The sequence below is a fragment of the Pygoscelis adeliae genome, unplaced genomic scaffold (assembly GCF_000699105.1).
Source record: "Pygoscelis adeliae isolate BGI_AS28 unplaced genomic scaffold, ASM69910v1 Scaffold206, whole genome shotgun sequence".
NCBI classification, from domain to species: domain Eukaryota; kingdom Metazoa; phylum Chordata; class Aves; order Sphenisciformes; family Spheniscidae; genus Pygoscelis; species Pygoscelis adeliae.
Window position 1 is genome coordinate 1836144 of NW_008825052.1, and position 13164 is coordinate 1849307.

The window sequence follows — 13164 nt, forward strand, 5'->3', positions numbered from 1 at the left end:
AACTCCCCACCCTCCCCCCCCCCCCCCCCAGGAATCCAGCATTTCAAAGGGGAAAGGCCAAAAAATCCCCTAATCTTCCCAAAATAATAACCGGTACCTCCCTCCCCCTCAAAATCTTATATCTTCCAGGCAAGAAGGTTTAAATATTCTGCTTGTTCAGAAGTAAGCAGTAATTTTCACCAGACTAGACTGGAGATTCCCAGCATCTGTTCCCAGAAAGCCAGCTGGCTGTGCCTGGGCCTAAGTATGGACGCCAGGAGGTCGGCCTCCTGTAGCCCCATAGCTGCTCCTCTGAGGGGCCACTCTCCACTGAACTCTATCGCAATAGTAGTATCCTAACACACGTGTTGAGAGAGACAGTGCGATGTTCAGAGTGTGACAGCCTGTGCAAGACTTGCACTGCAGATACCATGGGTTGAACATGGTATGGGTTGCACTTGGGTTGTTCTCTGCTTTGAACACTCACTCTAAGACCTGGGATGTCCAGACATCTAATTCCCCAGCACACATATATACAAGATTACACTTATCTCTACCTTGATACCACTGAAAACAGTATTTCATAAACTTAGCACAATTTTTCTCGTGTATCTTCTCATTCGTAGTCAGAATAGCTTTGGCCAGCCTACCTTTGGTAGTTTCGCTTTCCCGGATCAGGAAGGTACCTCTGGGGTTTCCAAATGACAACAGCTGCCTCTCAGCATCTTTTCGGCCAAGTTTGCCAAAGTACCACCTTAGGGAAACATCAGAAATAGTAAGACAAATGCAACATAGGGTTACTAGGTAGTGTCATGGAGCTCAGACATGGAGGCTTACTTGTGGAAATTATGGTTACTCAAGCATATTCAACCATTTTTGTCATACTGTCTCTCTTTTATTGTGGTGGGAAGCTAACATGACAAACTGTGTAGTAGATGTATACGTTGTGCGGTAGCACTTTGCGTTAAGCCTATAATCAGTAGATGCTGAGAATGCTTGTTTGCTGTCTTACAACAAAGGCCAGACTTTGACAATCAGAGAGCAAGACTTGGCAGGGGGAAGGAATAGACAAGGAAAAGGGCACAAAAATGCATCGCTGCCGAAGAGCAGCATTTTTACAGATGTTGCTATAAACTACATATTTGACTTACATACTGATGTATTAGTATTCAATATTTTTGTGGCAGCACAGCTATAAAACCTCAGTAGAAGGACCAGATGCAACCACTTTACTGTGGTTGTATAAGGCTTTCAGAGTTTCGGTACCTTTTTCCTTCCTGCAGCAATTTTTCTTTTCTTTTTTTTTTGTTTCACAATCAACCAAGTACAACCTGAAGTACAGACTACAGTAGTATCTGCTCAACTATATAAGCTCCTCTAGTGTACCTTTTATACTGGAAATAATATGGATACACACAGCACTCCATTTTTTGCATAGATATGTCCTCATTATGCTGCCTGCTGTATGCATTGTAGGCATCCTACCTATTGGTAGGTATTTGCTAATACAATGTGCCCTCTTTAATAGGCAGTTTGCACACTAATTGAGTCCAAATATTTTTACAAGTTGGTTCAGGAAAAGCAAAGGCACCTTTCACTTAAAGCTTGAAATTAGTCAGCACTCGAATAAAGGAAGCAGACCTATGTTCCTTTAGGTTTTCTTCCTTTGTTTTGACATTGAAAAAGCACTGAGCTTGTGCTTCTTTTGTTACTAATTACCTAATTATTTATCAGTGCAGTTAAGAACTGAAATAAAAATTATGTAAGTAATTTGAAAAATCGCTGCAATCAATCAAAACCAACTCCTTGAACCTCCTTCAAATACAGCACTAATGGGTCTTTACAATGAAAAGAAAACATACTCCTCTGCTTGGATGGAATCGACTGGAGCCACATAATTACTGGGAATGTAACCAGTTTCGCCTGTTGTCAAGGACCGGGCCTCCCACCAGTCTCCTTCCCTGCAGAAACAGAGTTGAGGAGAAGTGAGAGCAAGACACAGCTGTAAAGACAATGATCTGACTTTGCTAACAGCACCCACAGCTGAGTAAAAATCTACAGCAACCACCTCTTTACCACCAGCGTGCTTCTGAGAGCTGTTTGCATCTAAACCCAAATAATACACGTATTTCTTTACACCTATTATTATTTCAGCAGTGATTAGTAATGTAGCCTTCCAAACGTAGCATAATGGCATAAATAGGCATAACAACCCAGTGAAATCAGGTTTGGTGAAGGCTGGATTTGGACCACAATATTGAAAACTATCTCCATAGCAATTATTCTAATACGGACCCTTGAGAGAGCTTATAGGAAAACTGCCAAACTGAACACTGTCACTTCCACTGCTAATTTTAAACTTCTATGGGGATAATTAATCTGAAACCCAAAGGCATCAAAAAGTCATCTATCAACATGGAGTTTTAGATAGCCCTTAAGGATCACACTTCATTGTCCAGATTCCCTCTCTTCGTCACCTAGAGGAGGTATCTGAAATAGCAAAGGACTTAGCTGTGTTTTCAAATACTTACAAAAACCCATTCTTCTACAACATTTAAATATGAAGAGGTCCATGCAGGACCATCTTATAGCAGTGTTCCACAGGCTTAGCATCAATTTTTGTCATACGTGTGTGTGTGTACATGGTACTGCCCTTCAGACAATGTGTGTTGCTGTAGAATGCGCAGCTTTAAGAGAAGTTTATTTCTCAGCTTTTTACAGGATGCAGCGATTTGGGGTTTAGCAATTTGTATTTCACTCTCAGCGCCAAATTCACCGATGTTTAACTCCTACCGCTACTCATAAGCACTCTCTTTTCTATTTCTGGACTGCTTAGAAACTCTTTCTCAGTTCTCCTTTCTGTAAAACAGAGGTTTGTTCACTAAGTAAAAAACTATCATCAAACGTGGCCAGAGAATTCAGCCTCTTCTGTAAGCAAGCAGTTACAGAAAGCAAATTGTCAAAGCTATTACTGGCAGGAAAGGTTGTGTCAAGGTGAGCTCTTTAAATTTTCAACTTCACTTTCTTTAACAGTTTGAAGGAGTATGAGCTCTATGGAAAACAACTAGAAGACAGCTCTGATTAGTCAAAAAGGAGACATTTCCAATTCTACAGTTCAAAAAAGTGAAGAACAAGTAGCTTCTCTAGAGGCTGGCAGCTGACACTATTTTAATACACCTTGTGTGCATTTGTATGTCACGCAAATGGCCCTCTCTGTTTACGTCCCTAATTTTATCAGCTGAAGTGCTAACCCTTCCCCCATATGTGGCTGTAGAATATTTCTGAAAGATTGTCAACTGTGGTTGACAAATTGTACCATAACATTTCTTCTCCTTACTGTACAGAGTCCACTAGATGGAGGTATTTTATCATATCTAGGGAGGAAAAAAGCAGTCCCGTAGATGATCACAACATCAGGAACAACCCCCTCTGCTTTGACAGAGAAGCGTAAATCTCAAAGCGCTGCCAGAAAGGAGGAGGAATGAGACTTTTTTCACAGCTCTTAATTTTAGACACCCAACTGAGGTAGGAGGCTAGTCAATGGGGCTAGCCAGGGTGTGCGGGAGCGGCAGTGGGGATGTAGGGGATGGCTGAGTGTTTCTGAGCCCTTGAAGTCAGACTCTGCTCTGAACCACCCCTGCAAGTACCTCTTTCTCCCCGACTGCCCTTGGTATAATTTCTGACTTCAAATCACAGGGATAACCTCTGTATGCCATTTCAGGTATTGCTGTCCTGAACTTTTAATCCAAAGCACAAATCAAATTTCATTTGTTGAGAGCTAAAAAAAACCCCAAACCATCCAAAAATTCCAGACAAACTAGTTTTGTGCACATATATGCTTTCTGGTTGCACGCAGCATTGGCAGACTCTTAAAAAAATGGGCTTCTTTCATATAATTTCTGATATGAGTGAAGAGAGGAAGCATTCTCACAGAAAAGCTGCTTTCTGGAGATTCCCAGCCTGGCTGTCAGTACTCCAGGAGTGAGGTTGGGTCCCTGTTTATAAGCAGACAGAGCTGACTACGATGGGAACTGAGCTTCTATAATCCTACAAGAAAATCAGTAGATGCTTGTTTTTTTTTTTCTCTTAGAAAACTTTCCTCCAGGCAGTAATTAGCTGCATTAAAATCCATGTACTGCAACTGCCCACACACGGGGGAATCTCTCTGTCCCACCGACTCCAAGCATGATTGCTCCGCAAGTCCCGGTGAGCACCCCCTGGTTTCATCAACTGGGATGTGTAAGAAATTTATAATGCGTGGTGTTTCTTCTTGTTTCAAGTTATAGCATAGTTTGTGCAAGGTTAGGAAAGCAGCAGGCAACGTGAACAAAAATGGATGATAAGTTAAAAAAGGTTTTTTTTCCAAGTGCTAATTTAGAAGTAGAGAGGTTTTTAAACTGCTGCTCCCTCTACAAGTTGTAACTGAAGTTTCTGTGCTTTCATCTACATCAAAGCTCTTCAGCTTCATGGCTTCATGAAATATTCCACAGAATTACCTTTTTTTTTTTTTTTTTTTTTAATTTTTCTCCAAATCGAGTATTCTCTAGCTGTTTTACTCTGCCGTGGAGGAACAGAGAGAAGCTAGAGCAAACAAACTATTGTACGTAAACACACAAACATACATTTCCCTATTGATTCTTTTTTTTTTTTTTTTTTTAACTTTACTGCACATTGAGCCAACTCCAACCCTGGACTTGTTCTATTAAAATTAACAGGAGTTGCACCAGGGATGAATTTGCCTCACTGTCACATAGTGTAAGAAAAAAAGATGAGAGCAATATCACAAAGCCTCTACAAAGCCATATACTTGGTTGTTAACCCGTTTCTACCTCTACATGACAGCAATACTGAACATAAGACAGAGCCTTCAACTTTATGTTCTTAGCCAAGATTTACAAGATGTTCAGATATAGGTCAGTAGCACAGTAAGTTTTAGATGTTATTTTTAAATTGCTAAGGGATTTTTTTCTATGGGCACTTAATAAAATTAATTTAAAATTGATGATTTCCAGGATGGAAGTGTGGTTTTCATGCCAAATGCAACTGTGCAATGGTGCATTCTCACTTAACAGAACTTCCTGGCATGTTCTGACTGTATCACCTACCTTAAAAAAGAAAATAAATGCTTTTAAACTTGTCACACAAATCTGGGTAACGTCTCTTTTGTGAATCAGTTTTTAGCTCGTTTCTGTGTAGAGATACTTGCAGCAGATTGCAAAAAGTGTTAGTACATGCCTTGCAGAACTTCTGTGACTACTGGTAAAGGACAGAGCTGGTACTCTCATTTCTGAATGTGAGTTTACTGTGAAATGTAAGCAGTGAATCACACAATCTAACGTTTATTTTTGAAGTAAAGCTGCATGTGGTTGAAGGGGTTTTTTTCCAACAGTAAAGCACTTTGCAAAAGTGCACTAAATGCAAAGACAAGGAAGTAAGCATAGAGTAAAACCCCTACAGATCTTGAATATCCAACATTAGATTTTACTAATAACATAAGTAGACAAATATAATTGTCAACATTGTAAGTTTAAAAAAGCATATTCCCAAGCCTAAAACTTACGAGCTGTTAAGTATTTGAAATTTTTCTCCTTTGTGAAAACTCAAGTCATCTTCTGTTCTTGCTTCATAGTCATAAAGCGCCACAAAAAGAGTTACACCTAAAGAAGAAGATAGGTGAGTTACACTTCATCACAAAAAACAGGAGGGGAAGGAGCCCTCAAGAGGTGAGGTGGCTAAGCCAAATGTAAGCTACTCCGGTTGCTGAGGAGCAAAATAAACTGAAGCCTCCTACTTTTTGGACAACCATTCTAATCCCTCTGCTTTTATGCAGCCAGCGGGCATGCCACATTCTTCACTCTGTACAGTCATCAGTACTCTTGGTTTGGTACCCACACACAGTGTAGAATCCCAAGCGGGCAAAAGGGGTTTGAAAAGAGAGTTTAGACATAGCCATGCCAAGTATTTCCTGTTAACCACTTGAGGTGGCTCAGACCACACTTTCTGTTCCCTGGGAGAGGTATAAGGCAGTCAATCAGCCAAATTGGGCATGTCTACATAATTTCTCACCCCCCAAGTGAACTAGCACCTGCAAGTTAGCAAAGGTAGGGCTGAAGACCCAGCTCCACCCCTACTTCAATTCTTTGCACTACTTTGTGAAATAACTCTTCCCAAAAGCAGCACACTGAGACAGTCATGCCTCTGCTGTAATTATGTGATTGATACTCACTAAGAGCACTGAAAGAAGACTTTGAAACTCACCTGTTCCTCCTCTTGTACGCAGTGTCCCTGTATGAGAGGAGGAATTGACTCCACCAAACACAGTCAGTCCTTGGCCTCCTGTGGCATGGAAGTTGTTGTAATTTGGGATTGAAGTCACACCAAAGCTAGGATAGTGCTGCGGAGTGGGATCTGTCCCATAGCGGTAGCCTGAGCTTTGAGTTAAACTGCCATCCCTCTCGTCAGTCAGTTTTGTTGCTTCTTTATCCTTACATTGCACACAGCCCATTATCTAAAATCCTAGGAGAGGAAGGAAAGGACAGGTGTTCACACATTGATGCTCACCAGATCTCTCCCAAACCCACATATGACGAGGATCAAATTAAGTTCACTGCTCAAAAGTTAAGTACTTTGAAAAAAACCCACAGTGGTTTGAATATAAACAGCAACACATTGGGAAAAGCTCACACAAAATCTTCCTTGCGGTGGTTTTCCTTTGAGGCCTGGGGAGGGAGGTCCTGCCTGCTCTTAGGGTAGTGGCAGCTGTCTGCCCAGCCCTGCCAGGCAATGGGTTGCATGGAGGTAGCGAGAGGATGAAACCCCTCTTGCTCACCCTTCACCAGGAGAGCACGACTGGCAGGCAAAGGACTCAGCCAAAAAGTACAGCTGGAGGTGTTCAAGTCTGCTCCCCAAAACACAGAGTGAAGCACTTAGCTCACAGTTCATGTTTGACGTTGCCAACTACACAAGAGCTGACTTCACCTAAAGGCATACAACCTTCTCCTTTTTCCATTGCTGGAGCTCTGCGTGGCAGGCAGAAAAGCAGACACAATGCGCTGATAATACAGCACAGGAAAGTAGGAGGGAGCTCATCAGATGGCACAACGGAAACAAAAGGAAGCACCCTTTTATGCAGTACTGAGCAGAAGTGTAAAACCTGCCGGTAGTGGATGGTGGGGCAGCCAGAGGTATACATGAGTTAAGAAACTAGAGAAAGTCACGGAGGAATTAACACGTCAAATGCAGAGCATCTCCAAGTCTGGATCCCAGACAGGAGGAAACCGAGAGGGTATGGCTTGGAAAGGGTTGCGCTAAGTTTTTTAATTCTTGTAACCTCTTGTTTAGCACCCTCATGGGGCACTACCAGGGCCTGGGTTAATCTCGCTTAATTTCAGGAGCCTATCTTTCTAGGTGGAGAGAGACAGAGGGTGATTGGCCACATCTTAGAAGCAGTACTCCAAGGTTAGTCCTGTTACCTAGTATTGCTTTTTATCTGTCAGCTCTAACATCTTATAATCCACGTGCTGGTGTTACCAAACCCTTTCCTATTGACTCGAGCTGAATCTAGACACAAAACCCGAGTTTCTGAAGCTGGGCATGATGAATCTAGGGAATCAGATACTCATCTGGATGCACCCTTGATCTGAACTGGTATGGTGACTTACACGTAACCTGGCTCACAAACAACATACTCTAAACACTGGGGCTGCAAGAATAGCAGTGACAACAGAAAAATGTTTGAAAAAATTAGAATTACTGGACATACTTTGTCCAAAATATACAAATAGTCAGGGAGAAAATGCATGGAACATTAAAAAAAAAAAAAATATAGCAAAGAACTTTTTTTTTCATATTTCTTTTCACATTTCAGCCAATATCCATCACTTAGGGTAAATAAAAAGCCTATCCTTTTTCAAATATCCTCATTTTTCTGTAGCTGCCAGGCTGGCTATTTTATATGCCTTACCCCAACATCAACACAGGAAATTCGTTTTGACAAACTCATGGGATTCAGAAAAAGCATATTCCTCTGCTGCTAATGCTTCAAAAATTATGCAGTAGCTCCCTGCTTGTCTCTGACAGTACCCAATCTGGATACCTGCTTCCTAAATCTAACTTGCCTAATTAAAAAACCCCTTCTGTTGAAGGGTATTTTCTACAATTTGAAGATACTTCCAGTTATTCTACAAGCCTGTTCAGAAGAACAAGCACCATTTTAATGTATTTCCCTGAGCTGTATTGCCTGCATTTAGCACAGGTCTACCATCTCTTGCTCTTAGCATAACTTAAAGGCACCCTTTTTGCATTTCTCTTTTTCCTTCAAGATGCCACATTCACTCAGCAGAGTTCCCTCACCAAAACGTCTAAGTGTCTTCACACGAACAGAAACAAGGACTCTTGACTCTGCATCTGCTGCAACGGTTGGCATGAGCTGGGATCCCTCAAGAAACTAAAGCAACAACAGGTCGAGGGAAAGGGGTTTGCAGCCTGGAGGCTGCAAAACACACTGCTGCTGTTACTGCTGTGGCAGCCGTGCCGGCCTCCAGCCTCTGCTCACCCTGGTAGCTGGGTTGGTGCTGGAGGTACCGTGCTGGTATCTGCTCACCCTGGTAGCTGGGTACCGTGCTGGAGCTTAAGGTTGTCCATCCCTCGGACCAGCAGTGACTCTAGGTGAGCCCACAGGGACCGTGACGGGTGCAGAGGTGCCTCGGCCAGCTTTGTATCAGCTGCGAAAAACTGCTTGCGCTGATATCTGCTGCTTTTACCCGTTTCAACAGGAGGACTGTCTGGCTCTGGAGACCCTCTGTTTGGAGATGTCACTCAGAGGTGAGGACTTGTTGGAAAGGGTCCAGAGGAGGGCCACAAAAATGCTCAGGGGGATGGAACACCTCTCCTGTGAAGAAAGGCTGAGAGAGTTGGGGTTCTTCAGCCTAGAGAAGAGAAGGCTTCGGGGAGACCTTCTTGCAGCCTATCAGTACTTAAAGGGGGCTTATAAAAAAGATGGCGGCAGACTTTTTAGCAGGGCCTGTTGCGACAGGACAAGGGGGAATGGCTTTAAACTAAAGGCAGGGTAGATTTAGATTAGATAGAAGGAAGAAATTTTTTATGTTGAGGGTGGTGAAACACTGGCACAGGTTGCCCAGAGAGGTGGTGGCTGCCCCATCCCTGGAAACCTTCCAGGTCGGGTTGGACGGGGCTCTGAGCAACCTGATCTAGTTGAAGATGTCCCTGCTCATTGCAGGGGGGTTGGACTAGATGACCTTTAAAGGTTCCTTCCAACCCAAACTGTCCTACGATTCTATGATTCTATGATTTTCCCAGCTCCTCTCAGAGCCAAGGAGCCCCACGAGCAATGCCAGGGAGTAAAGCAGGACCACAGGGAGGGCGAGGGCCCCGTGGGGTGGTGGCTCTTCTCACTGCTATCAGCATGGGCAGAGCCCAGGGAGGCTTTGGGTTGGAGGATGAGTCTGGTACTCATGCTGGAACATACGCTTATTCACTTCAAAACAGTTAAGTGATATGCAGGGTTTACTATTTAAAGAAGAATCTCAGCAGCCTTTTTGTTGGCTTGTAACCTTACCTCCCTGTGAAACTCTATCACCGCATCCCTTTCCCCTCCCAGCTCTGTTTCTCCTCTTATTTTTTCCCATGTGTTTTCACGGGAAAAAGTAGAAAAGAAAATGAAAGAATGAAAGAAAAAAAGAGATGGGATACATGAAATCTGGGAGATTGGGGGGGAGGAAGGGGTTTTCTTGTTGCTCATTTGCAAACTCTCAGCTGAGCAGGGAAAAAAATCTCCACTGAAATCTGGGAAGATTTCACATATCAAGTTACAAGTGCTGACAAGACAGCCCTACACACTTCATTTACACATTGATGAAGAAAAAGTTAAACCTACAAATCAGCTGCAAAAATAAAATTGTTCAAAATATTAATTCAGAAAAACTGAATAAACCAGAAGATGGTATACATATGTCCCGGTAGTTTCAGAAAAATAATGGTTTGGGATTTTCTTTTTACTAGGAATGATATGGATAGAAAACCAGCAAATTATCAGTTTCTTGATTTTTTTTTTTTTTGTTTTTGCTCCCTTTATCTTTTTGCTGGCAGTGGCAGCGGCAGCGCAGAGGGAAGGAGAATTTAATACAAAGTGAATGACTGACAAAAAGGGCTTTTTCTTCCACTTGCCCTCTCCCACTTTGTCACAGTGTCTAGACAATCGGAGTATAAAGACTGCTTGATTGTAGCCTCTTGTAAAATGTGACAGAGGGTGTTACATGCACGCATCTTTTCAAGCCAAGTCCCTGAAAGTTGTCTGTTCCTGGCTCAAAGAAACCAGCATCACGGGGAGTTGGCTAAATGTGAGAGAATACATGTATGCATGTACAAGCTAACTCAGGGATTTCATAGACAATAAATATAACCTCCATTCAGCACCGGCCTTTGTGTCACTGAATGGATTCCAAAAACTAATCTCCTTCAGTATCACAGAGCAGGCTTTTAATATCCAAAAGTCTCATCTCCCTGCATGTCAGCATTTGGAGCTGTGGAAGGCTGGAATTATTCAGCCAGCTCTGAGATCACCAAACAAAATCTGGAGCTGTTTTACACCAAGTTCTCTAGAGACAAGCACACAACATTGTTCATCCAACATGCTGCACAACTTACGGTAAAGGAACAAGATTTTATTCCATTTCCATTAGGAAAGGCAGCATTTCTCAGATGTATGAGTTATGGGTCATGCAGCATTATCATAATTTGACACTGGTATTGTTAAAAGGTATGTAACTAGCCTAATTAAAATGAACTTTTCTAATGCAAGCAAGTTGAATTTGTTTATTTTAAAGTTGTGTTTTTATGGGCAATATAAAACATGTGTTTTCATGAAAACATAAAACATTTACATGGGTTTTGAGACATCCTTAGAGACAAATGAAAATAACCATTATGTTACTTGTCTCCTTTCTTGTCCTTGTTATATTTCTTGGACTCCAACATTTACACTGCAAGCAATCCAACATCAGCCTAACCAGAATAGTAGTTTCCTCCCACATGGTGGAAACATTATTTGACAAAGATATAAAATTAATTATATAATCGTTAATTTTTTATATAATCATAGCATCTTAATTACTTTCAGTTAGGAAACAGATGAAGGCTAAGGAGATGTTATTAACACTGTTATTATTATCATAAATCACCCTCCTTCAGTTTTTCTAGTGGGTTTTTGGTTCTCGATACAAAATGGAAGCCAAGACTGAAATACCCACCAAAGCCAAACAACCGCTCCATTAACAGAAACAAAAGCAGTTCTCTGTTAGCTAATCGAAGCCTAGGAAAAGTCCAGGAGTACCAGGAAAAGTCCATTTTTCATACTTCTATTTTGAAAGGAAAAGCTTCAATATGTGATATTGGAAAAGCAAAAAGTATTGATAAGCCTTTGCTTAGTCTAGCTTCTGCAGTTGTAAACCACCAGGAAAAGATGGATGGGAGGAAGTCTGGTGTAAATTCACTCCTTCAGAGCATCAGAAGTTTTTCTGTAAGATTTTGCAACTCACAGCTGAAACTCTGAATTACAGTATCTCTTCAGAACCTGCTTTTTTGAGTGTTGTAGAAAAAAGCAGATCCTTAAAAAGTTTGAGGGAGTGGTACAGGGAGATGCAGGGAGACACCAATCTATTCTGCACGCTCCTATCCATGCCAGGCCTCTGTCCTCCAACCCTTGACTGGGAAAGGAGACCACCATGGGAGAGGGCTCCAACCTGCCAAAGAGATGGGGAGTGGGTTCAGACCCAGCAGGCTGCATTCCCCTTCCTCTCCATGGTTTTCTTTGGAATAAAATTTGACACTATATTTTTAGAACTTCTTCAGTGAAAGACACGAAAGCAAAAGGCTGGATGACTGGTAACTGTCAACTGTCTTTTTCTGACCGAATCTACAAATCTTGTCTGGAAAGCACCAGCAGGAAAGCTGAGTTAAGAAACAGTTGTGTTAAAAGGGAATCAGAAGAACAAAATCCTTCGCTTTTATTCAGTCTCTGTGGTGAACATGCTTGTTAATCAAACCAAGGGTTGCGTCCAGCATGGCTGTGAAAAATATATTCTCTAAGGGATATCTTCTTGGTGTTTTATGTTTTGCTGAAAGCACCAGAGAAGTATCAGTCTGTGGCATCAAATAAGCCAAATTTAATGAGCTACAGTAGGATTTAATATTCAAAATGCCACATTCTGAGTTACCGTGAAGACGCAAGAAGGACAGAAAAGGCTTTCCAAGAATAACAACTACAAAATTTTTTAAAAGAGTCTAGTTTTCTGTGGAATGCCTCCTGCAGGCTGGATAGGGGGAATAATCAGCACAGAAACTTACCCTGAATTTGAAACGTCTTACTTTCCATGCCACCATTACTAGCTCCCTAGAGAGAAACTGGTGGAGTACATATTTTGAAACACAAGCCTGAGACACATTAAAACCCCCAATTTTCAGAAAAGTTGTTGCTCACCCACTTTGACTATTACAAGTTGTTAGGAAGGCATTCCAAGCTGGGCGACAAACAGGCACTTAAAACTGGTCCTAGGTAGGTCAGTAATTCTAGTGCTGTCTGCTTGCTGACCTCTCTTTGACTTACACCTATGCTGATGGGAGCATTTTGGATTTCTAGAATTCATTCTGTGTCAGTTTCAAGCAACGCAAATTAAACAGATGGAATAAAATAGCAACACTTGTTGCATTATTTTTGTTTATATCTATTAACTCTGGGACCTTTTAGAGGACTGCCTTCATTCCAGCTTGACCAGTGATTACACAATTTTTAGGAATCATAAAGCAGGTCAGAAAGATACAAAAAATGCTTTAAATAACGTGAACTGTTGGGTGTTATTCATTATTTCTCAGGCTCCTGGGTTACTATATATATACATATAATTTTTATACTAATGGCCTGATCTAGAACGAATAGAATTTTACTGCAGTGTGATAGATCTGGTTCATGCCTAAAAGAGGCTGGAGACTGGGGATTTGCGTAGAATGCCTGCAAACCCACATGTGCACCACACCTGTCATATTGCATTAAAAAACCTAAATCAGAGAAGATGCAGTACTACCGCTAGATGTCCTGTGACTGTTAAAGATATGCAAAAAATCTCACATACACAATGTGGTATTCCTGAACAAAAGGCCAGAAACAGCAGG

General features: G+C 41.7%; 1 protein-coding gene across 2 annotated transcripts in view; it reads right to left on the minus strand.

The window, feature by feature from the left end:
• Positions 1–6516, minus strand: part of FYN (FYN proto-oncogene, Src family tyrosine kinase) — a 39416-nt gene extending 32900 nt beyond the window's left edge. For both annotated transcript variants that reach the window (XM_009326416.1, XM_009326415.1), the window contains exons 1-4: positions 6238–6516; positions 5540–5636; positions 1842–1940; positions 630–733 (exon numbers count right to left, since the gene is read on the minus strand). In XM_009326416.1, the coding sequence (XP_009324691.1) occupies positions 630–733; positions 1842–1940; positions 5540–5636; positions 6238–6484 (547 nt within the window). In that variant the 5' untranslated portion in view covers positions 6485–6516. The remainder of the gene's footprint in view (positions 1–629; positions 734–1841; positions 1941–5539; positions 5637–6237) is intronic.
• Between the last annotated feature and the right edge of the window lie 6648 nt (positions 6517–13164).